At 42.5% G+C, this 26,755-nt stretch overlaps 1 protein-coding gene across 1 annotated transcript in view; it reads right to left on the bottom strand.

Moving 5' to 3' along the window:
• The window catches only part of plcl1 (phospholipase C like 1), a 109,324-nt gene that overhangs the window by 14,721 nt on the left and 67,848 nt on the right, over positions 1-26,755 (bottom strand). Inside the window, exons 3-8 of the mRNA XM_007578848.2 lie at positions 18,904-18,978; positions 15,287-15,574; positions 14,879-15,172; positions 12,582-12,973; positions 9,117-10,230; positions 8,147-8,323 (exon numbers count right to left, since the gene is read on the bottom strand). Of these exons, the coding sequence (XP_007578910.1) occupies positions 8,147-8,323; positions 9,117-10,230; positions 12,582-12,973; positions 14,879-15,172; positions 15,287-15,574; positions 18,904-18,978 (2,340 nt within the window). The remainder of the gene's footprint in view (positions 1-8,146; positions 8,324-9,116; positions 10,231-12,581; positions 12,974-14,878; positions 15,173-15,286; positions 15,575-18,903; positions 18,979-26,755) is intronic.

The raw sequence follows: 26,755 nt of genomic DNA, 5'->3' as shown, positions 1-26,755 counted from the left end.
ACACATTAGCTGACTTTCCATTGACACGCAGTCAATGGAAAATGTGCAATTTGACATTTTGAAAATGAATTAGTTTAATAAAAACAGCAAAAATTCTAAAAAGTTTTGTTGCCAAGATTGGTTTATTTCACAAAACTGCAATGGAAACACTTCTTTTGTATCACAAGAGTCACATGATGAAGAACAACCATCGGCGAAAACCACAAAAAAGACGACAGGAAGTAGTCAGAGAAGCCATGGAATGTATTAATAATTACTTATTACGTGAACAAACTTATTCACCTATGATTTTAATTGTGTTTCCTATTTATTGGAAATTGTGTTTTTTTACATTAGCAGATTATACAGTTTAGCTCACATTTGAAATGGAAATGCAGCTCTTGTCAAACCTTGCCAGTCTGTGTGGAGAAACATCAACTTTAACTCATTAAAGTTAACTGTATAACTTTACTGCAGTGTTTGTAAAGTTTGCAAACATACTGATGAAAAACACATTTACTTTTATTTGGGTTTTAAAATGCGTGAAGTTCATAAACTACAACACTGAAATTTCTATATTTTGAATTAGTATTTACTTACATATTTGATATATTGCTTGCTGTCCTTAATTATAGAATGTCAGACATATACTTTCTTGAGTAACATTCCAGTGAGTGACCTGTGAGCATTAGCTAAGCAGACGCACTGGAGCAGCGGAGCTGATGCACTCTGAGGTTCAGCTGCAGTTCGACACATTTCTTCAGGCCGAGTTGTCGATCTGCAGTAACAGATTTGATCTTCTGATGCTTCAAGGAAAAGCAGGACGTCTGTGCATCTGATGTGCAAACTGTGTCCACGTGATGGAACATCATCTAGGGTGCATGAGCACAGCTTCACACATTTAACAACAGACCCATGTTGTCTCAGATCACGTTCAAGAAGTTTTATTTCAAAAGTTGTTTTTTTCAGGAAATACATCTTATTTATAAAAACATGTCTCTGTGTTCCTTGGCCTTTATGATTCTAATATTCTCTAGAAATCTTCTGAGTTGTTAGTATTTGCACTGCAATGATCCTGAGAATGCATTACACTCAAACGGGCTGTATACTTGACATCTGAGGGTGACTTTTCAATTTGGATGTTATTTATAGCTTTGAGAAAACTGAAACATTCTTTTCTGTCCAACCATATTTTAAGTTGTGCTGCTTTGCCAGTTTAAAAGTTACAATTTCAAACCACTGTCGGGTTTTTTGGGGTCACCAAAGGTTGAAGCAGAGACCAGCTCCACCAGGGTTGCGTTTTGTTTTCACCTGTGCTGCTTCTTAACGAGCCGCAGATGAATTCAAAACGTCTGAATAGTCCCATTCATCGACGTAATTATGAGAGATGATTACAGAGACGGGTTTTTTTAATCCGGCTCCTCTCTCTTCATTCTGCCTGAGAGTTCCTGCAGGATCATTTCTTGTTCCGATCCAAGGTGAAACAGAACTGGAAGGATTTTAGATGAACAGTGTTCGCAGAAACGTTTGACCAGACGTGAGGAGGGGTGGGGCTCAAACAGGAAGTACCCACGTGATACAGATTAGTATTTGTTCAGTAGTGGGTATTGTTGTGACCTCTGACATTTGCATATTTCACACTGTACTTTAAATATCGCAGGTAAGTATTTTATACATATAATAAATTACAGCTCTTGTACTTCAAGCTTCTGAAGAGGACAGAGATATGCCTGGCAGATGATGATGATTATAAAAGCTTTGATGACAGTAACTAGATCAGAGGATTACTGTATTTATAATTCCCTTCAGTCTGACATGTAATCTGATACGCATATTTCATTCTCATGAAAGTGTTATAAGGCCACACTTTATTTTAGCAATAAAAAAATTATTTGTTGGAATAATTTAAAAAAATTAAGTAAAATATACAGATTTTTTGCAGTGTGGTTTGAACAGTCACTCTGCTCAGAAAAAGAACATTACTAGAGATAATTACATAGTTATTGGGAATTATCATGAAGCACCAGAAAAATAAATCTAAAACTAAATAAAACATCTAAAAAATTGTTTTTGAAATATTAAGAAATTAGCTTACATCGCATTTGGACAAGCTAAAGAGAAACTCTAACTAAATCTGCAGTATGAAACTTTCATGAAAAATATTTATATTATTACATTATCATGTCCTGACAGACAATATAATGTAATATGAGACAGATAATCTGTGAAAAGTTTGATCTCCTCCACCTTCTTTCTGAGCCACTATGAAGAAACGCGCCACTCCTGATAGAAAAACAACCAATCAGTGCCAGGACTGTTTGTTTTTGGGAAGCACTGGGAGAAGACAGGGAAGCTCAGTTTATTCATAGATTATCTGACTCATAGCACAGTGTTACAACATAGTGTAATATATATTTTATAAAAGTTGCTTCTGGTTCCTAGACCAACCAAATTGACCGAACCAATGTGCTGCAGAAGCCAGCTAATCAGTTATGTGTCACCAATCAGATAAAATAAATAAATCAACAGTTTGTGGTTTCAGGGCTGTATGTTAGCTTTTGTTAGCTTAATGAATTTGTAGAACAGAGCAGACAGTTCTAGCACAGCAAAAATGTAAATTACATTTTCTCCCAACCAAATGCAGTGCATTAATATTTATATTAAACAATAAATATAAGGCACAATGAACGAGCACATGAACAAATATTTGGTTTCCTGGATCTCCCTCTGCCAGATCAAACCATCAATAACCACACAATCTCCCTCTCCATCTTCATCCTCCGTACAACCTGTCCACCCTCCTACACTCTCACTGCTCAACCTGCTCCAGCCTCCATGTTTTATTCACTCAACCTGCTCCAGCCCTCCCGGAGCCCCCCTCAGCGGACATCCTACCGTCAGTCAGTAACACTAATCTCACTCTGTAAAGCCTTCAGATTCATATTTCCTCAGATCTCATCTGTTCCTCTCTACCACTACTAGATACCAAGACCTCCACTTTATTCACCAACATAAACCTTTTAAAACTTTTCTTTGGTCTCCTGAGAATAATCATGCATGTGGGTCAGAAGCTTCTCTAAAACCAGGACACAGAGTGACTTGTTGCAGGTGTGTTCATACATAATGGATGTGAAATGCATGGACATGCACCATGTGTTTTGTTTTCTACTGAACACATAAGGTCCTCAGAGTTTTGCAACTTAAATTATTATCAACTTTAATTTGAAACATAAAGCAGGTGTGCACCGTTTATTACATTCCACAGCTGCAGGTAATGCTAATTTGGTCGACAAAATATGAAATGAGTGGTTGATTAGTCAGTGATTACAATCCGCCGCAGCATTCTGCAGCAGCGCCTTCTGTTCTGAATTTATTAAGATGCCTACATTATCGCGAACTCTCACAAATTAAAATGAATCTGCAAATGTAAAATTGCCGAGTTAAGTCAGACGAGGTCATCCTCACTAAACACAAATGATCTGTCTCATATTACACTGGCACGACATGGTGACAGTTTAAACAAATACTTAAACAATTATAAATGTTACATAATGCAGCTTTAATGATAAGCATAAATATTCAAGCAGAATTAACGATAAGTATTTGGCATACTGTGGCGACCTCTGAGAAAGTTCACTGTTTCCACGGGTCCTTCCCGACACCGTCTGCAGGCTTCACAGGTTTGGAGAAAGCAACTCTCCCTCTGTGCGGACCCCTCCAGACGTTTGTTTTCAGATCTCATCTTGCTTCGGATGTCATTCACACTTTGGGTAAATATGAGGTTTTACGCAGCTTTCGGTTTTTAAAACTGACTGTGGAGAACTGAAATAAATCTAATATGATTTCGCTTGTCAGCAGACGTTTCTAAAACCGTGAAAGCAGCCAGTTTGTTTCACTCTGCTTGCCACGTCCTTCTCATGCTACATCAGTTTAGATGAAGCAATGCCGACTTCCAAATTAGGGACCGAGTGAGAAGAAAAGACGTGGAGCTCCTGGCTCTACGGACGCAGGATGTTTTTCTCTTTTCTCTAACTTTTTATGAAGAACACCTCAGCCTAGCTGCCTGACTACAAAGGTCTGATTTAATTTATCTCGCTATCTCTCATCATGATGTTTTGAAATGACTTATTATGCTGGTTTTCCTACAAACATATAATCTGCAGTGCAGGGAGTGTAACAAACAAGTACAGTCATAGTAAAAGCAAACTGCACCCTCCTTCTGTCCTACTTTTTATATCCCAAACTGTTTTTATATATCGGGGCATAAAAAAGCTCTAGTGGTTTAAAGCTTCAGTATTCAACTTTTATTAAAAGACATGTTTATACATGTTTGTTAAAGTTATCGTTATGTTGTGACAGTGTAATATAATACAGATAATCAGCAAAAAAAGACTAGTCAGCATGGTAACCAATGAATGGATAAACAGTTTTCCTAGACCAGTAAATTGTTTCTACGCCATTAAAACATTTAACATTGTCTTCATGAGGTTGATTGGGAGCACTAAGCCCCTCCTCCTGGCTCTGATTGGTTGTTTTTAACTGACTGGTGTATTTTTGCAGGTGGCAAATAGTTTCTCAGGGAGGAGGTGGAGGAGCTTGATTGTTTTTTGTTTTTTTTACACAGATTATGTCTCATTTTACACAGTCCAATTCAAATTCAAAATACTTTATTGACCCCAGAAGGAAATTGAATAATGGATTAGATAATTGTCATGATATGCTGACAGTATGTAATAAACAGTGGTGTTCATTGGGGGTAGCCAGTGGTGCTGTAGCCCTCACGCCCCATAAAAGACCCCTGCTCCCTTTAATAAATCATATTAAGTTCATAGAATCCAGTCATCTTTTTCAATCAAGACAAAAATATAAAATTTCATAAAAACATAAATGAGTAAATACATAAATCAAAATATTCAAAATATACATGTCGACATTGTCCACTAATTTCAACAAACTGAGGCGGTGGCTCAATGGGAAACTGTACTTCTAGCCTCCACCTGTAGGGGGCGGTAATGTACCGTAACCAAGACGATAACACAATGAGGAGTCAAGTTTTCTTAGGTTCCCAACTTTCACATTCTCTAAAAGCAGAAAGTGCAACACAACACACGTCACACCCCCTAACACACATATACCTCTAAGACACACACGCACACACACACACCACCTCCATGAGTGCCGACAGCTGAGGCAGCGGTTTCCTTTCAAAGCCCTGGATCTGAGTTCATCCTCAGCTTGTGTCTGAGTTTGGCCCCTGTGGCAGAGCCTCGGGGTCAAATGATTAAGACACTCACTCACACATACATGCACATACCCACACACACACACACACAAACAGTATCTCCTCACCTGTGCTGTGTGTCTGACTGGGAGATGCTGTGTATGCTCTGTAATTCTGGGTGTNTTTCCTTTCAAAGCCCTGGATCTGAGTTCATCCTCAGCTTGTGTCTGAGTTTGGCCCCTGTGGCAGAGCCTCGGGGTGAAATGATTAAGACACACACTCACACATACATGCACACACAAACACACACACACATACACGCACGCACACAAACAGTATCTCCTCACCTGTGCTGTGTGTCTGACTGGGAGATGCTGTGTATGCTCTGTAATTCTGTGTGTGTGTGTGTGTGTGTGTGTGTGTGGGTGTGTGTGTGTGTGTGTGCGTGTGTGTGCGTGCGTGCATGTGTGTGTAGTGTCTGACACACTGTAGTCCCACTAAGCCCTGGGTTATAGATTCTACGTCTAATGAGTCAGGCTGACTTACACACCTGGTTTTTTTGTTGTTGCCAAGAACTTTTCAACGATGTTACTGATTACCTGACAGACTGAGGTTCCTGCAGCCACAGACAGACACAACCGAGTCACAAAATACAGTTTGTACAAACAAAATGATGCTCAAGAAAAATTTAAATGAGTTATGTGTTGTTTATAATGAAAATGCAGAAGCCTAAAAGCTGCAGTGTCTCACCTTAATGAAAAATATTTTTTATATGTTTGTTGAAACTGTCACTATGTAATGACAGTCTGGTATGAGACAGGTAATCTGTGAAAAACTGAGCTCTTCCTGTTTTCCAGTCACATGGTACCATTTTATAGCACAATCAAGTAACTATGTTGCCCTTAGTTGTTATAAAAATGCTATATATTTCAAATATGACTTAAAAGAAATTTGACTTTGTATTTTAACGTATGGAAGCTGGGTCTCTGTCTCTTTAAAAACTCCTGCTCTTTCTGAAACTCCACCTTCAGGAAGTCATCACAACATGGCTCCTCTATTAACCCTTTAACAACGTTTTTACCAGCGTTGCACTGAGAAGTAGCTCCTATAATGATCTCAGTAGATATGCAGTTCCACCAGGTGTTTGCTAATTACTGCTGGCTAGTCTGAAGGAGCTGAGTGGGGGAGATGCTCTGTGAAGCGGAAGCTTAGAAACTGCAGCTCTGAGAAGGAGATACGTCCTTGAAGGCGGGGCTAGGTCCACGCAGGCGTTTTGCACAGCTGAATGGTTGCCATGGAAATTAAAGGAACACACAAAAGATTTAAAGCAACACTCCATGTATGTTCTTGATCACAGAATAATATTATAAAACGTCAATTTCACATAACACTGCACCATTAAGAGCCACATCCAGAATAATGAGGGAATTACTCTCCACTGTCTGCCGGTCAGAAGCCTGGTTTAGTTGGTGACCCAGTTGCTACGGTATCAGATGTGCAGAGAGGCGACGCTGCGGCATCATTTACCTGAGGCAGCGGATCTCTCTGTCACACTGAAATGAAAGGCAGGTACACAATAACATGAGGTAAAAACAAGATATTTTCTCTTAATAAAACTTGTTTTTGTTCGTATGAAGTGAGAGTCAGTCACAGAATGGCGAACAGACCTTAACATGCCGACTACGCTGAACACCACAGAGGAAAAATAAGACTACCAAGAGTCTGGGAGGCGATGAAAAGGACAAAATAAAAACCCCTATATAGGTCATGAAAATAAAGTATCTGAACAAAACCGAGTGGACTTATACTGAGCAGCACACTCAGACGGAGCTTTATATGTGTGATTCACTAATGCACAGGCACACACACACACACACACACACACACACGCTGCCGTCTCAGACAGACAAACCGTCCATTCAAATCTTATTTAAAGCCTGTCTACTGCCAAACAGTCACTGCAATTACTGCCTACTGATTACAGGTATTATTCCAATCTTTTTCAGTCTTTGTGGAGGTACATTATGTCTGCAGGAAGCAACACACACACACACACACGCAGTGGGAACGCCAAGCGCATATGATTCGCGACTGCTCGTCATTATGGCTCCGCTACAATCACGCAGGACTCTGTCAGTGAGGGGCAAAAAGGCTCAATCAGCAAGTCATCAAACGTCATCCGTTATACAGCAGTGTTTTCACAGGAGCACTTCATTTGGATCTTGATGGTCCTAACCCCGCCGCCCGCCCACCCCGTTCCATTAACCACTCAGGGTTTTGTTCTCCTGCAGGTGCAGAGCAGACAGGAACCTCTCCAAATCCACACAGACCTCTGTGTTCGCACTTCAGTTCATCTTTCATCTTAAAGAGGCGAGTCCTGTTGGACACACAGTGTCTGTACCGCCGAGTTTAAACAGCTGAAGATTTCTGATAATAACGTCAATCACAGCACACTTCAGAATCCTTCTTTTAGTCGCACGGAGCTGATAAACGTTTCTCAAACACCAACAAAGAGCCTTTGGTGGAAAGTCTAAGTAACATTAAGCAGTCTAAGAAGGATTATCATAAAGAGCTGCCATGCATTTATATAAGAAGATTTAAAATTCGAGCTGGGTTTTTTTCCCTGCATTTGCTTTAAGAGCTTTATGAGCAAATGAGCACCAATGACCAATATCTGGCCCCCATCGAGTTTATGAAGCTCCAGCACAGGCGTGTGACAAGTTTTGGAAATGCTCCAACCTCAGTTTAGTGAAATCTTGCAAAACTTCATCATTTACAGTTTAAACAGGAAGTTTAGATACAACAGATTTTTTTTTTTTTTCCTGTGTGAAGTTAAATCAGACCAAACTCTCGATTCAGGATAGTTGGAATCACCAGAATTATTCATATTAGCTAAATGTCATAATAATGAGGTCAGATATTTATTTATTAATGTCTTCGGCTTACCTGGAACTCAAAGGTCTCGTCAAACATGGGCTCGTCCTGGTTCTGAGCGGCGGTGCGCGTCCGCTGCTCGGCACAGTCAGCCGGGACGCCGTGCAGCTCCAGCACAACGTACGGGTCAATGACCTCACCCTTGGCCCCTGACCCCTGAGGCTTGGGCAGGTTGTGGGCACTGATCACCTGCTCAACAAAACACAGAGCAACTCATGTTAAGTTCATCAAAAAAAAAATCTCTGAAGACAGCCTTTATATCCTAGGGGCTTAGCAGGGTCAAAGGGCAGGCTCACTGTGTCACCTACATCAGCATCAGCCGATGTTATTTCAGTCATTGTTTAACCTATTGGTATCAGTCAGATAAGTAGAAATGTGCTGATATTAACAGCAAATATTCATCATTGTTGGTTGTGTGGTATGAGTTTCGGTCATGTGACGGTGATAGTGATGCAACACAGGATTTGGTGACATAGTGCCATTTTACAGCACAGCCAAGTGCCTATGTTACGCAAAATTGTTACAAAGATCAAAAGATCAAATAAATTTAACTCAACCTCTTGAAATTGGGCCTCTGTCTCTTTAAGAAGCTCCTGCTCTTTCTGAAACTCCACCTTCAGGAAGTCATCACAACATGGCCCCTCTATGAACCCTTTCACAACGTTTTTACCAGCGATGCTCTGAGAAGTAGCTTCTGGAAGGGCGGTTTCACCAGGTTTTTGCTAATTGCTTCTGGCTAGTCTGAAGGAGCTGAGCGAAAGGAACTCTGAAGAGGAGCTTCGTCCCAAAGGTGGCAGCTGAATGGTTGCCACGAGAGATTAAAGGATTTCTCAAACAGCCATGAAAGAATCAAGACAACACTCCAGGCATGCTTTTGATGTTTTATAATTTACATAACACTGCCCATTTAAGTATATGATACTGAAGTTTTTGTTGTTAATTGTTGAGTGTTAAATTTAAAACAACAGAGCAGCTTCTGGACCTTAATGCGCAGCGTCTGAGGCGGGACTCCTGGGACGCAGCCGTGTGTGTGGGCGCTGAAGTACGACACCTCGTCCCTCATCACGGCGGGCCGGAGGACGTAGCCGCTCCCCCCGTTCTGGGTGAAGCGGCCCCGATGAAGGTCCAGCATGGCGCCCGGAGTCTGCTGGTTCAAGGCCACGAGCTGGACCCCTCCCTTCCAGTATCCCTGCGGGTTGGGGTTGCTGGAGTCCAGGCGAACTGAGCTGGGCCGGACCCTGGTCAGGGTACGCTTGGTGAACACCACCAGGTCCTCCGGGCTCTCACTGGTTAGCCGCCCGGCCTCTCCCTCGCCCAGGGAGCACATCGTCCAGTAAGGCAGCTCCGGGGGGACGGGCGAGCCGGGGGACGAAGGGCTGCTGGGGGGCGACTGCTGCTGAGTCTGCTTGTAGCTTCCCCTCTGGGCGTAGAAGCTGCGGCTGCTGGTCCGGGCAATAGCCACCAGGTCCGACAGCTCCCTGTGGAGGCTGAGCTTCCTGGGCTGGGAAGGAGGCGGGACCACCAAGACCACGCCCAGTTCCTCCTCCCCAGGGATGGTCATCCTTCTTCCTGCCAGGGGCCCGCCCCCTCCAATCTCCTCGTCCTCCTCAGACACCTCCCCGTCAGATCCCTCCTCCTCTGGAGGGAGCTTCTTCCCCACCAGGAGGATCCTCCCCTTCAGCTGCTCGGGGGAGGGCAGAGTGGTGGCACGCCCCCCCAGACTCACATGCTGGGCATCGGGGGTGTAAAGTCGGGACCCGAACACCTTCTTCAGGTGGTGGGCCATGGTGCGCTGCTGACCCGGGGAGCACCGGTGACACAGGTACAGCAGCAAAGGGTACTGGGAAGTCAGGAAGGCGTATTTATTGACCACCTCCAGTGCAGAGCGGATGGTAACGGGTGAGTGGTGGTGGTGGTGGTGATGGTGGCGAGAGATGTCAGGCCCATAGTCGACCCCGAGCAGAGGCTCGCCCTCGGGGCCATCGGTCACACCCAGCTCCAGGCACCGGCAGCCGGACTGCAGGGCCTTGATGAGGCCGCCGAGGTCGGCTCTGCCGTGGACCTGGTCGTCCAGCAGGTAGGAGCGGTACGAAGTACTGCGGGGGACACACACAGGGACGGCTCAGAAAACACACACACACACACACACACAAAACGTGCAACAACGAGTCAGAAAACACACGGGGACGGGTCAGTCATTATATGGAGAATTAGTTGCAGTGAATTGTATTTATAGGTTTGAGGATAAAGAGGAATGAATCCGTGTGTACAGATATTTCAATCATTGACTTCTGAAGATTTTTACGAAACCATGTGTTGAGAATATATAGTTTTGAAAGACACTGTGAGTTTTCAGTACAGATCATAGTTCTTTCTGCTGGTTACTACAGTGTTTTGTTATGATGTACAGGGGGAAAAAAAATCATCCAATTAGCTTTTTGCTTCGTCCAGACGGGTCTGAACTCTCTGCTATTGAGAAACAATCGCTTGGACTGTGTTGAAGTTTTCAATTTTACCCAATCACTAACGTTTGCCTGACATGTATGTAATGCACCAGTATGACCCTATGAAGCTTACCGGAAATAAACAACCATCCTCCACTGTGCAGAGAAAAGTGCAGATGTGAACCAGGCGGCCGCTAACGTTAATTTAATCATCTGGAAGTGTGACCAACACGGACTGAACGGCTTTCTTCACTTCCTCTGTTGGCACTGATGAAACTACAATTCTGAAACAGCTCAGAATATCGACGTCATCATTCAGAAATTCTCCTTCTGTTTGCTGATTGGCCTGTAAAAAAAATCTACCAGAGGGAATCAAAGTGAAATCCAGAAAGTGAGATTTTATTCTATAGGAACTGCACAGGAAGGTAACGGCCAGACGAGGCTGCAGTGCGTCTTGAGTTTTATTTAGCAGAAGTCACTCCACTACTCCCTGACCTCAACAGGTCAAGTTCCAAGTCCTCTGGCTCCTCAAACCTTGAACTCTCTGAACCCAGTCGGTCTGGCTTGAATCCTTTTGTTCCTCAGAGGAACATCAGCTTATTATCCACCCCCCACACTGATTCCTGTCGTTATTTGTGGCACTGTGGTGGTGGAATAAGCCACCATGAGAGCGCGACTGCACGTGTTTTAGGTATTCTGAAGATTAATCCAGTCACAGAGCACCTGCTCCTCTAAGTGTTCTTCCTGCACGATGTCCTATAAAAACAACAAGTCGATCTGAGGAGTAGTTTCATGAGCCCTTTTTGGAGGAAGAGGGAAAATATTTCCCATTTCTTTACCTGACTGTACGCTGTAAAGCTCTGGCTTTCGCAAGAGTGCTTCACCGAGTAAGACGCGGCTTCAGATGACCTAACATAGCGTGTAACGTAAAACTGGCACAATAACTGCAACTTAATGTGCGTATTGGTTTCAAATGTTGGATTTAGTGCTGGCTCTCACACAGCCGTGAGTAAGCAGAACCATCTGGCAGATACGCAGAAAGCAGCCACTGAATGAACCCAGTGCAGAGTCATGTGTGGAGACTTTGCAACAGTGCAGAACAATATGTGCTTATGGGAAATATGTTTATCTACAAAAAACAAAACCAAAAAAAAAAACATTTCATCAGTCAGCTAACCCCCGTACAAGTGTAACGGGATTTGTTGGTGCTCATGCAGGATAACCGTGAGAGTGCTCTAAAAAGTGAAAACAATCCCCTACGCATGCCAGAAACAGAAAACCTAAACATGCGTACATAACCAGCCACTAATCCAGCTGTGGTGTTAGGATTGATTGGTGTTTGAACTGCAGTAACACCTGCGATTACACAGAAACTGTGGACTTATTTATAATTAGTAAACCGTGTTGCACAGACACAGCTGGAGAGCATTTTGTTTTCCTTCCATAGTTTTGTATCGTGTACAGGACCTTGTGAAAATATGCAAACCCCTTAAGCTTTTTTTACATTTTGTCACAAACACAAACAGGCTGAGCAGAGACAGGATCAGTCAGCGCAGCAGCCAAGAGGAGGCTGGAGGAGGGTTTTTTTTTTCCTATTTTCTCTCTTTCTACTGAAAACTGGATTTTAAAAGTTTTCAGTCTGGTGTTTTGGTCTCAACTAGCTCTACTTTCTGAAGGACAATTTTGTTTGCAGAAATGTCATAACTCATTTTATTTATAGTTTCTGTTTTGTTTATTTATTTTGGATATTTAAAATGTCTTCCAGTTTCGGTGTTAAATATTCACTAGAATTTAAATCTTATTGATCTTTGAGAATGTGCTCATGCATTATTATGTCGCTAACGTCATATTACCTGAAAACAATATTATTGTTTATCGCAATAAGTTTTGGGGAAACAAAATTTGTTATTGTGACATTCCTAGCCTGGACTAGCAAATGCAGCTCTCTATAGAATCTAGATATTTTTCTTTTTCTGCTCTTCTAGCAAAGTGAGCCGTCAAACCTGATGTAGTAGTGGGCCAGGGGCAGGTTCATGTCCTGGCAGACCCCCAGGTGTTCGGGGTCCAGCAGCTGACACTCGGGCGACTGCAGGTAGCGGGCGAACCCGTCCAGGCCCAGCAGGCCGCGCTCCCGGCCCTGCGCCGACGGCTCGTAGCGCTTCAGCAGCTCCCAGCAGCCCTCGGTCGTAGCCAGGGACAAGCCCTGCTCCGTCTCCAGGAAGAGGCGGAGGTCCTGAGGGTCCAGGCACTCGCGGTCCTGGGACAGCTGAACCAGCAGGAAGTAAACGTCGGGTCGGGTGCAGAGCTCACAGAAGGCCTCCTGGAACTCCTCCCGCGTCACGTGGGAGGTGAGCTTCTCCTTGCTCCGCTGGATCTCCTTAAATCGGAGGCGGACCTGAGGAAAGCACAGAGAGCATGATCAGGTACCATCCGGTCAGTCCGAGTCACAGAAAACTCATTTAGGTAACCACTGACCCAACACTTAGTAAGCTAATTCACAAAAAGGAATAAATGTGGCTTCAGCCAACTTTCTATCTTTATTTCAGTGAAACAAGATGCAGCAGATCGTCTATCAGTTTATCAGTTTATTGTTTCGTCTCTTCATTTGTCATCTGTTGGGGCAGCAGCACCAGAGCCATCAGGGCCAGAGACCTAAAGGCTCAACAAGCTGACGGCTGGTTCTGTTCTGGTTCTGTTCTAGGGATGACTGTGGAACCTCTGGAGATGATGATGCAAAGAAGGATTTTACATAAAATCAACAAAACTATGGACAATCGTGAACATCCTCTTCATGATGCCAGCTGCGTTTTTGTTACAAATGTATGCAAAATTGTGTTGCGGTTCCACTAATGTTGAAAAAAAAACTGTCACAAATGTGGTGTTTCCGTTAAAAAAGAAGCACAATTAAAGTAAAATCACATGTGATTAAGTTTGTTCATGAGATAAATCAATAAAAAACAAGCTACGCCTTCATCCTTCCACCACTTCCTGTCGTCTTCTCCGTCTTCTCTTTCAGCAGTAAGAGCTGGTTCTTCATCATGTGACTCGACTGATGCGTAAAAAAATTTCCATTGCAGTTTTGCAGCGTACGCTAATTTTGATACAGCTGTAAAGCAACCCAAAACGTCTAAAAAATTTGTTTTTGCAAAATCGGCATGTTTCCAGTAAGCAAATTTATTTTCAGAATTCCAATTTGCGCAGTTTTTTAGGTCAATGGAAAAGTAGCTACTGCCTTAGAAAAACAGTGTCTTCAGTCAGAAGCTTCTTCAGATTTGCTGCAACACAGACTGCTACGATCTCCTCTTGTAGACGTAGTTCCATCTACAAGACTGATAAATTTTGAATCAATATGAGTTGCAACAATATTTAGTTTCCCTTTGGAATCAACAGAGCATTTTTGAATTAAGATTTTCAATAAGGATGTTGAAGTGAGCCACAGTGAATTATGAACCTCCTTCAACATGTCCTCTCTACTCTCTCTATCATCTAATCTCTGCCCGTGCTTGCAGCAGTTCTCTTCAGATCTGATCTTGGCAAAGGTATGTTCCTGCTGGTTATCGCCTAAGCCAGTGGTTTCCAAACATTTTCATAGGAATAACAGAGAGTTGGCCATTCTAAGGTAAAAACCCAGCGCATACAGTGTTCATGTTTTGTTTTGTTTTTTTCATCCAGAGGGCTTCCCGCGCCCCCCCTGCAATGACACGGCGCGCCCCACAGTTTGGGAACCTCTGTCCTAAGCCCACACAGATTCTCTTGGTTGCTTGTGATGTGAAAATAAGTCAGGACAGTGTCCTTCAGAAACTCTGGTTACGATGGACAAAATGCTCTGTTGTTCAGCAAAACCACCACCGAAAAAAACAAAACAAAAACACTTTTCAACCCACTGTACGCCAGAACTCTGATCTGCTTGGATTCGATGTGAATTTACAGCTCGTCACTTATCAGCTTCAGCAAAAAAAGGCCAATATTATGACTTCTTCATATGTAAAATTAGTTGTAGAAAACAGAATTGGAAGCATTAGAAGATCTATAATTGAAGAAAAATAAAGCAATTGAACTTTTTTTTTTTCAGCTGAGAAACATGGCTTCACTCTTTGATGATCTGATTCAGATCTGGATAAATTCACATTAATTTGTGGCAAAAGAATAGAACAGAGAAATAACTTGTGCTTTCCTATGTTCAAACTTCAGACCCAATGGGTAAAGCTGTTTTTATGAACTGTGCCATCACTTTGCCAATGGAAAATGACCTTGGAGGCACAAAGATCAAATTTAGATATGATTCTACGTCCCGTCTTACCTTTGCCTCCTTGATGCCAGGGCACAGCTTGCAGACTGTGGTGACAGCCACATCCTCTGATACGATCCCGTAGCCATCCTCATCAACCAGCGCGAACTCTGCTGCCAGCCACTCGCTCCTTATCTTGCTTCCCAGGCTGCCTTCTACCGCCACACCTCCATCGCCCTGCCCTCCTCCCACTACCCCACACCCTCCTCCAGCACCGCCGATGATCGAAGGGTGGGCGAGAAGGTAACGCAAGCCCGTCACCCAGATGTTGGCCACGTCAGCTGACAACGCCACCAAATCTAGAGACTGCAGAACGGTGGGGAAAAAATGTGGGATGTATTTTAAAAAACAACAAAAAAAAAAAAAACTGGTGATGACTTTTCAGAATTCCCTTTTCCAGAATAAAGGTGGGGCTGTTACCTGGTACTCGTCACCATGAATGATGGAGAATGCGGCTTCCTCGGCCAGGTGTTCAGACAGAGGACCGTTATGAAGAAACGTCTCTGTGCTTTTCCCAGTGCGGACCTCCTTGATGCTGGACACGTCCAGTCTGGCCCGCTCCGAGTCCTTTTTGGACGGCTCCCAGCGCAGGCAGCTCAGGTCCGTGTCCAAGGTGTAGAAGCGACAGTAGACCCTTGAATTGGGTCGGATCTTCTTCAGCTCACACCCACCTTGCATGAAAGCCAAGCAGTCCGCTGCACTGCTCACCTGCAACAAGAGATCAGGCAAATCTTGGACTAAGGGTCAAAGTGGAAACACGTTTGTGGAAGAGAAACACCAAATTGTTTCCAAAACTCCTTCCAATGTGGATTCTCTGAGCTCAAAAGAAACACGTTCAGCATTTTAAAAATCACTTCTAGGAAAACCTGCGGGTAGCTTGCTCTTCTGCCAGAAAGAATGACCTTCATCTTGTGAATGTTCTAAACTAACATGTGTGATGGGCTTCACTTGAACCCAAAGGTTTGAACACTTAAAGGGATATTTTGGAAAGATCTTACAGTACATGGCCCAGCAAAATGATCAGGCATCCCCAAATCATCATGTTTGTAGCTCTTCTTCAAGTCGTGCACAATGACTTGAAGATCATATTTTTCAAGATCTGAACATGTTGATCTCATAGGCTTGATTTTGGGCTCATTTGATCACAGATCTCTCTCCCAAACCTTCCCAGAATCCTTTAGATGTTGACTAACCAAACCTAAGACAGCCCCAGAAACCTCACAGGCCGTTCAGTCTGTTACTGGGTCCTGTTACTAATGCCGTCATTGAAGACTGCTCTCAGCTGCCACTCATAGGTTTTGCACTGACCTCTCATCTCTCTTGTGATCAACCTCTCCTCGTGAGGTGTGTAGAGCTCCAGACAGAGAGTGATTGAAGGTCATTTTTAGATTTTCACCATTAGCCAAATAATGACACCAACTGTTATCGCCTTTTCACAGAGTTGCTTGTGGCCCATTCTAACCTTGTGCAGATATGCAGCCGCTAGGAGCCGAGATCAGGAGTATCCATAAATTAACTGATTGACAGATAATTGTAATTTGTGAACCACACAGAGAAACAGCCAAATAGCTGGCGATCGGATACTCGCTCCTAAATCAGTTTGTACATTTTCAGTGTCTGTGGATAATATTCCACTTTTAATCAGACTTCCCTTAAAACTTTAACTTACAAAACTGAGTAGGAGATCAAACATTTATTCCCCCGCTGTAATAAAGGAAAGCAGTCAGTACTAAGAGGACCTGGTTGACCTTAGATTCTTTCAGTATTGTGTTCAACATGAGTCTGTCTGTACTTCCTAGTGGAAAGCCTCAGAAAATGTTTAGTAGCATGAAAGACATTGGTCTGGAGGTAATCTTTCTAAAGTTTCTCCTCATTGTCGTAGGACAGCACCCTACAGAACAGCTAAGGATCCTATAGATGTACCCAAAACCCACTGGGCTCTGGTGAGTCTCCAGCGGTCTGTACAGGGAGTTAATGAACCCCAAGGTCACAGAGGGACGACAATCCCTTCAACCTCAACCTGGACAAAACATAACGCAGAAACAGTTTCTTTGCCAATGTTTCAATGACTCAGGAGCCTCTCGTTCATGAAACTGGTTCTAGTGTTAAACTGGCGCTAATGCTAGCTTAGTCTCTGCACCAAGTCCGATAAACCGCTTCCTTCTCAGGCCCAACTCTGAGCTGGGTCGGAAGAAAGAACCGCTTTTGTCAGGAGTTGGAGGCGGGCGTGTGGAGACCAACAACCAATAAAACACTGAGTCCACCTTTGGACTCATACAGTGAAAACGCAGCGCCTGCAGCTTCAACTAAACACCAGATTAGCAGTGGAACAACACAGGCTAGCTGCTTCTAATGTTTGTCCATCCCCAGTCGATAAGGCGGTCAAAGGGACACATTGAGCATCGCTCACAGCTGATCTTTTCTTCTGAATCCAAAAACACCATTTCCTCCTCAGTTGTCAAGCACTGTTTTTTAAAGGGGCGGTAGTATTTTCCAGGAACATAGTGCCATTTTACAGCACAATCATGTTTTCTTCAGTTGCTATAAAAACATTGTAAATATCAAACATGACGCCTCTGTCTCTTTAAGAAGCTCCTGCTCTTTCCGACACTTTGTCTTCAGCTTGTCATGACAACGTTCCTCCATTCAGCCTTTAACAACATTACAACTGTTGGACTGAGAGTGGACTGTAAGTAAGATACATTTTTTTTCATTGTTTCTTGAAGAAGCTGCAGCCTTTCAATATTTACTCCACATTGTTGCATTTCTTCTGAATATTGAGTGGCAAAGTGTTATTTTCTGACTCCAAAAACTTCCACAAGCCAACGACATGAGTTTGGGACATCTCTGCAGACCGTTTCAAAGGTTGCCCCACATAATGAACAACACCACACACCGTCTGCATGTGAAATAAACAGTGACTTTAGTCAGAGACTTCTTCTGTTCCCTGGAATATGAGCTGATGCAGGGAATCCATTAAAATAAGCTTATAAGGGATTGTTTTGTCACATCAGGAGGCTGTTATCTTTCATCTTTTTACGTTTTTTACATTTAATTTTACTTCTTGCTGCATTGAATTTATTTCCACCCATACAGCCCATATTTAAGTCTTTAATAATTTCTGTTATTTAATTTCCCTGACGTCTCATTTCTGTAAATGCCCAGATGGACAGCACTGCGAGTCGCGGCCCCAAATAAATTGGAATCATTTCAATTGTGGCCCGACTTTTCGTAGCAAACACACTGTGGACGTAAATTTCAAAAATAAGTTTTGGCACACACGCGGTGGGAAAAATTAATATTTGATACACTGTCCATTTTTTAAGTTCCCTCGTGTACAAAGACTGTAGAGGTCTGTAATGTACACCTCAACTGTGAGAGACAGAATTTATTTTAAAAATCCAGAAAATCACACTCTATGATTTTTAAATAATTCATTTGCATTTGCAACGCCTTAGCAGAATAACACAGACCTGTCTGACAGCAGGCCTGTATGGCAGCCTGGAGGGTTCAAGTCACTGTTTGTGGAAAGAAAAGCGGTCAGGATGTTCAGGAAAACCTCCGGGACCACCGAGGCTGGGAACGCCAGCGACTCCATCCACAGTAAAGACAGTTTAACTTCAAGAAGTCAAGAATTTGGACTTGTTCCATAAACACAAATCAGCACTGCTAAAGCTAACATGCTAACAATCAACCTATAAACTTAATCAGTTCTGAAAAGAAGAGTGCTCAAATATGCAGCCAGAACTGAAACAGAAACTGGAAAAAATGTGTCACAAAGATCCAACTTAACTCCACTTTATTGAACGTCAGTGTGGACGTGCGCACATGTTGGAGAGTTTTTATGAACGTACGACAAAAAAAATCTATAATTAATCCAAATTTTTACCCAAATCTTGTTTTCCAAAACGACTGAGGCTTTCGTTGTAGAATAATTCTGCCTTAGAAAAAGAAAGGTTCAAATAATAAGAGCCAAACATGAATGTGACATTCATGTTCGTGATAAGCGCTGACCGCAGGGGTCGACTTTAAGCTACCTTCTTCTCAGAGGGCATGCTGCTGAAGGACACCGTCTTCTTCCTGCCTCCGCCCACCTTCTGCACCGACGGGTCCTGGGGAGACACAAGGACACCAAGCAACACAGAGTCAGATTTTCTTTTCTTCTTAAATCCAGAGCAACAAATCAAAAGAAAGGATCAAAAGGGGAAGTAAACACCGTGGCAGCAGATTTCTGTCTGATTTTCAGAAAAAATTAAAGTTTATATGAACAAGCTTAAATGAATATGATCTGATTTCATTTCAAACAGAAAACCAACTATTACTCCTGCTGCCACTGACACACAGCAGTATTAATACAGATGAACATGCAAATCGTTATGGTTGATTGTGAAATATGGACCTAAACATAACTAAAGAAATGCACCTCCTTACATATTAGCTTAATTTATCATTCAAAAGAAGAGAAGCTAGCATGATTCTGTCAGCTAACCAGCTGTGTGCAGCAACATGTGGGAGAGGGGCCGCTGTGCAACCCTCCAATATCCAGAAAATACTGCTCACCTTCTCTGGCCACAAATTAAGTTAAGTCAATTTTATGCATACAGCACATTAAAGCAACAAGACACGTCAAAGTGACCACTTATGACAACAAGCAATAAACATGATATTTTGTCAAATGCCTTCATCAAAATCATCAAGCAAACATCTGTTGATCAACGTTCCACCAATCAGAGGCAGCTCCGAACAGGTGGGTTTCCTTCTGAAGGAACTCGGTGTTTCGGCTGTTTTGAAGTTTTCTGGACGTTTGTTCCAGATCAGAGGAGCATAGAAGCCGAATGCTGTTTCTCCTGGGACTGAAGTACTTTAATCTGAAATACGGCGACCGACAAGGTGGAGGAAAATGTCATGACCGTGGTTTATCTTGACTCCAAGAACCAGAACCAGGCCTTACTCCAGGTAGAAAATAAAAAATAAACACACCGTCTCTAAAGACATGAATGTGTTTGTGCCGAAGAAACAACAGAACAGAGGCGGTGCAGATCCCAGTCATGATGACAGAAGAGAAGCTCTTCCACTGTCTGCAGAATACCTGAGAATCTCTAACTGTTGTCCAGCAAGTATCACCTGAGAGCAGGTTACATAAAGCAGCCTACTGATGCTACAGTTACCACAGCAGCCAGCTGTATATTAACACATCAGTCGGTGTTAGAGCAACACACGGGTTAGATGTAGGCGGCGGTAACCCCCATCGTCACAGCAGATGTAGAGGTGCTAGAAGCACAGGCCGATTTTTAATAGCACCTTATATTAAAATACACACTGAGTGACGTTATTATGTAATATGTCACACATTTGTTTCTTGTTCTTATTAAAACTCATTTCGGAAACATCCTGGTCGTATTCCCATATTCTGGACATAGAACAGAGAACATTGAAGCTCTGTGAAGGTCAGAAAAATAATTTTTAAAATAAAGATCCAAAGCATCAGTAGAAGAACATAATAAATATGTCTCACTCCATGTGGTGGAGACGTTCTGTAACATGATGGAGTTTGCATTGAACACTGCAGAGCTACTGATTTAACTTTGGTGTTTCAATTTAAAGTAAAACCTAAACATTTATTTTTCTTTTTTTTTAATAAGGAGAGTAACCGGCGTTCTAATAGAAAAGTGTTGAATAAGCAGGAAAGTTTAAACTGCTCCTCTTTAACCCTCCAGTGTTCTCAAAGATGGAGTCATTCGGACCCAACAAGCTTTTTATCTTGTGCGCGGTCCAGCAGGATCGCACTGAGTTTTTTTTTTTTGTGTGTGTGTGTGTGTGTGTGTGTGTGTGTGTGTGTGCGTGCGTGTGTGTGTGTGTGTGGTTTCAGGAACTGAAGGTCTGATGGGACTATCCCCTCATCTGCCGTGTTCCTCCTGAGCATCGCAGTCAGACCGCAGGACAGACAAAGCACCAACAATTAGTTTTCATTTGGTTGGTGAACAAGAATTCACCGGTTATGTAATTATGGTATTCTTTATAAGATTTAGTGCCGAAAATTGAATCATTGTTGTGAAACGTAACCATAAGCTTTTTATCAGTGTTCCAGAAAAAAATGTCATAATTTGCTGAAGCAAAACCATTTCTGAGATACAAGTTAATATGGTATATTCAATCTACAATTAACTGAAACTAGAGTTCAGTTAAAGTGGACTAAACAGGGCTGGTGTGAACGCGCCCTAAGTGTGTGTCCAGGACGAAGCCAGAGAGACTGCCGTCAGCAGTGAGGAGGGAATCACTTGTGTTGTGGTGAATAACGAGTTGGGCTAAAACCTGCTTGGAACAGAAAAACGTCAGCTTCCTCTGCTAGACCAGTTACCTTCAAAACCTCAAGTCCCATCAGCAGGACGCAGTGGACGGACGCAGAGCTCTAGTCTGACAAGCGTGTGTGAGGTTACCAATCTTAAGTGTGACAAACACGAGGTTATTCTGTCTTGGAATCGAAAGTCGCTCGGTGTTTTGTTTCACAGCAGGTAAAGTTCAGGAGAAATCAGGCGCAGTGTGAATCTGTCAGCTCGTTGTGACAGTGAACAGTCCCCGGCACTGACAGTAACCCCTGCAGAGGGAGCCGCTTCCCGTCTCTGGCTGCACAGATACAAAAAGACAGCCTGATTCTGAGACCGAGAGAAAATGTTGAGGAGAAGTTAAAGACTGTTAGGTCTGCACAGGGTTCGCTTGCAAACAGGTCGTCGCTGCTGCTGCTGCTGCTGCTGCTGCTGCTGGTGGTGGTGGTGGATGGGACCAGCTACGTTTCCACTGACTATACAGACTATACAAATACGTAAATTCACATTTCGAAAATAAATTTGCTTAATGGAAACATGGCAATTTCATAAAAAAAAAACCAAGTGATGTATTTTTCAATAAAAAGTTTTGGCGCTAGGATGAGATGGGTTTTTGGCCATAGAGAAATTGTTGTTTTTTCTTTTTGTTTTTTCACAAAACTGCAATGGAAACACTTCTTTCACATCACAAGTCACATGATCAGCAACCAGTTCAACACCACAATTGCAAAATTATGTTTTTTTTATTTGTTTTTTTTACATTAGCGTGCTTTTTTTTTGTTTGTTTTTTTTACATTAGCGAAATATCAACAAAGTTTTGCACGTTTGTAACTGAAAAGCAGCCAATGACGTGCGGCCGTCTTTCTCTCTGCTGCTGGGTTTTGGGTGAGTTCTTTCCATCAGAAGAACAGGAAGGCCCAACGAGAACTCCACATGTGGGAATCCTATTAGCAAAGTTTTTCAAACACTAACATAAGTTAACTCCATCACTTGGTTAGTCTAAAGGTCCCTTAGGTATGCATGTGCATGTGTGAGAGTGTGTGTGTGTCTCTGTGTTGCCATGGTGACCTGTCCAGGGAGTCTCCCACCTGTAGCCCAATGACAAGCGGACTTAGACTATGGATGCAGTTTGAGTTTGTCTTTATTTCTCTGTTTTTGGAGGCACTAAGAGCTTTTGTTGGCAAACAGTTGTCAAGGTGGCTCTGTAAGCTGTACCGCAGAAACATGTGCCAGAGCAACAAGCATTTAATCAGCAGTCAGAATCATTTTTTTATGTGAAAGGAGCACGCGGCGTCTGTGGCGGCCTGCTGGTTTGCAGAAGGCTGATGTGAGAACCTCCTGCAGCTCACGGCTGATCTATTGAGCAGGGAAAATGAATAAAAGAACATTGGCTGTGCCAGGCGCTTCAATTTGACAACTTTACCTCCTACACAACAGCAACCCACATAAACACTCTGGTAATTAAATCACAAAGCAGCGCGGAAACTGTCAAACATCCTGCGAGCCGGCAGGAGCGTGTTCCTGGACCGGCTCACATCGAGTTACAGTTAAAGTTTATTTTCATACTGTAGGTGCTGCAGTAATGTGTTTAGAGCAATAGAAAACTGATGAGAAAATCAGATCAAAGCATGTCCAGGTGCTGGAGTGGCCTAGTCAAAGACCAAATCTAAATACAGGGACACAGGATACGACAGGAGAGGCAGACATGCCATTTTATTTTAAAAAATGTGAACTTCTGCCTCCTTTTGAGTAAAGACAGTTTATGTAGCTCAGTTCAGTCATCTCCATTTCACTTACGAAAGTCAAACCAGGAAGTTCTCCCACCTCATGACACCAGCTACTAGTGTCCAACTCCAGTCCTCATAAGCCATCAGCCAACAGGCCTGACACAATGACAACTGGCTGGACCATAAATTGTCCCGTAGGTTATTGTGATAAACAATAATATTGTCATTTTCAGACCATTTTTGGTAATGTAATGGTAATAGGATAATAATGTAGAAAAACATTTTCTCAAAAATCAATAAACTTTAAATTCTAATGAACATTTAACGCTGGAACTGGAAGACATTTTAAATATCCAAAATAAATAACCAAAACAACAGAAACAACAAATAAAATGAATCATGAAGTCTCTGTAAACAAAACTGTCCTTCAAATAAAAGAGACCAAAGAACCAGAATAAAGACTTTTCTCATCTAGTTGTTGGTAGAGAGAGAGAAAAGAGAAAAACGAATAAATCATTCAAACAGAGTTTATGGAGCTCGTTTTAATTCATTGCGTGATTATTTATTGATTTACTGATTTATTTCAACAAGCTTTCCTACTTGTGCCCAAATCCCTTTGAGAAAGTCTGGCAAGACTTTGAAAACTCTTGACAAGTGGAGTCTTAAAGCTGAACTCGTGACAGTAGATTTGTTGGGCTTCTCCTCAGTGAGACAGCAATTCTGAGAGGCGCACTGCCAGAGAGGACGCGTACAAACGCAGAGAGAAAATTAATGTCTCAGCTCACACTGCGAAAATATTTTGTTCACTAAATGAGAAAAGCAGGTGAAGTGAGGCTGTAAAGGAGGGGCTGATGGAGAAGCAGCTCACTATTTGACTTTTTGTTTAAATTAGAAAACTGTGAGTTGTGATAAATTTCTTAGCAAGTTAAGAATTTTTTATTTATCGCTGTCATGAATTCCAATAAATGGAATTCATGACATTATTCACTGAAACTGTCTGTAATGTCAGGACTTTTTCTTATATTTTATTTATTATGGGTTCAAAGAGAGTATCAATAAACACCAAGGAATTTGAAAATATGATCAGATCCAGCTTAGTAACATAAACCACACTTCTTTATGTGACTGGCGTCTTAAGGTCACCTAAAAATGACATCATAAATAGTTCTCATCGTCACTTTTGTCATTATCACAAAATATTGTGATAACACTTCAAGTCCATTTCACCCACTCTTATTTCATTGTGTGCTGCTTCCTATTGGTCAAACACATAAAAAAAAAAATACCCATAAAATACATTTTGATATACGTACGCACTTTTAGAAATGCTGATTTATTTTTTTTTCAACTTTTTTTTTTCCACCAGAAGGAAACTTTCAACAACGCTAATTTTTTACAGACTCTGCTAACATTGTTCAGAGGAGCAGAACCATGTGCAGGATGAAGTGTTCACAGAGCCCAGAGGAGCGAAAAAAAAAACCCCGACAGTGATTACTTCCAAGAAAAGAAGCAGAGAACGCAGAAAAGGACAGAAACGCTTGACGACAATCGCTGCCCCTCAGCTTCCAAGGCACAAACAGCAGATTGATTTCCGATTCAATTACCCAGACAGCGGGGCATACGGCGGGCCAGCGGGGTCAGAGTTTGCTTGGTTTTCTTGACTGACGCAACTGTCCCACTAAATGTCTTTTATATTAAGTTGCTCAGTGGTAAAGCCGGACAGACGAGCTTAGAGAAAGCAGGTCAGCGGGTATTTAGGTAGAGTCCGGCTCGGACATTTGGGAACACTGACGTTGTTGTGGCTGTCGCTGTTAATCCGTTGTCAGGCTATTATATTTAAGCATGTTTCTACGGACGCCCTGACGTCTCGCCGCTGGACGCAGGACGCCACCCAGGAAACTACAGCCATGCCTTTAATGCCTTGCCTTGCCTTTAATGTGAACTTTGGTTTGGAGTTTAAAATCGGGCTTCATTCAGCTATAATCCACAGCCTGCATCAGGCTTTCTCCCTCTCTGCCCCCCACTCTTGTCTCTGAAACTAAAATTTTTCTCTCTGCTTGTGAATATTGCCAGAGGAAGAAAAACTGTGGCGCAGATGGAGAGATAGTAAAGAAAATGAGACCAACAGCTGCAGGGAAGAGGAGAGAGGGGCCAGACAGGACGAGACAGGAGAATGGATTTAATGTGAAGGGTGGCTTCAAGTGGGCAAACCAGCAAACCAAAGAGAGCAGCAGTCGGTCCTCAAAGCGTCTGACGAAATGAGCGAGCGAATGAGAGATGAAGGAGTGGTGACCCAGGAAGCAGGGAAAACAAATGGATTTAAAACAATAGGTTATTGTCATGGGGAGACATGAGCAACTGGAGAGGCTCTTCACCCGGCAAACTCTTCAAAATGGTGATGATGGCTGGACGCAGGAAACCCGGGAGATAAACAGACTCCGGTTCAAAGGTTAAGTTCGCTGCAGCAGCACACAAACTGTCAACTGACCAGGATTAAGCAGAAGGTACAGGTATCTACAGCAGTGAAGGAAATAGCTTCTGCTCTGACATTCTCTTCCTTCAGTCACATTCACAGTCTGGAGGAGAACGGGCAGTCGGGCTTGAGATAACAGAAACGCGGCGTTAGCTTAAATAGCCACTTGCTACAACCGAGGGAAACAGAATGACTGACCCACTTTGGGCAGCTGAGCATCACTGACACACCACAGCCTGCCTGAGTATTGCTGATGAGTCTTTTCAGTTGGAATATCGTAGAACAGGAATTTCACAGATTGAACTCTCAGCTGACAAATCAGCAGAATATCAAGTCAACATGAACCAAAGTCTCTGAGGATTTTTCAGAGACTTTTCAGAGCACCTTATTGAATCTGTGCTACAAAGACACAAAGTGCTCCTAGCGACCAAGCGCTTCCTCAGCGCTAGTATTGTATGAATAATAAAGTGACTGGTCACTGTTTACATCATTTCTACTGTTCTGATATTAATGCATCTCAAATGTCACAGCCACGACCCAATAAAACACGTGTCAAACTCCAGGACTGCCATAGTTAGCATAGGTGTGTGCTTATGAAATATTATTTTAACAGTCAAATCAAATTAGTTTTTATTTGTACAGTGCCAAATTACATCAGTGTGAAGAGGGTGTTACATATTTTAATCTTAAGAAATAATCTACACTTTAACAGATTATCATTGGGTAGTTTCATCTGAAATATCGACACAGGGTCTTCATGACCTCAGTGAAAATGAGTTTAATACCACTGCATTAAAGCATCACTTACTATGCTGATGCTCCCTCTGTGCTTATAAACAGGTTCACTCACATCAGCATGTCAAATGCTTGAAGAACCACCAACAGCATGGCAGAGTGAGCAGCCGGCAAATTACCTCAGCTGATTATTATTTGACCACATGGGGGCACCATCAGAGAGTGTATGAAGCAATCACCTGTCATCTCCAGATCATTAAAATATAACAATAAACACAGAGAGTGTATATTTCCTGCTACGTACTAAGGCCTGGCACTGGAGCATGTAGATTTTTTTTATGTTTGTTTTTAAATGATTTTTAACACAATGAACACCATATATAGACATTCAAGTCCTACCTGAAACAGTAATTTTTATTTTTTGTTTTTGTGAATTTGACATAATTAATCCCTATTCAAACTACACAAATTTAGGCACAGTGACACAGACTTGATAGACAGAAGAAGATTGTTGTAAGTCACAACAATCTTGTAACTTTATATTTCACAGAATAGGCCTCAGGCCTCGTGTACAGTCTCAGGGTGCTGGATTTGGGGTGGAACCCTCCATGCATGGTTAGTAGCTTCCGAG

The sequence above is a fragment of the Poecilia formosa genome, unplaced genomic scaffold, assembly GCF_000485575.1.
Source record: "Poecilia formosa unplaced genomic scaffold, Poecilia_formosa-5.1.2 Scaffold494, whole genome shotgun sequence".
Taxonomy (NCBI): domain Eukaryota; kingdom Metazoa; phylum Chordata; class Actinopteri; order Cyprinodontiformes; family Poeciliidae; genus Poecilia; species Poecilia formosa.
This window is presented reverse-complemented; position numbering and strand designations above follow the sequence as displayed.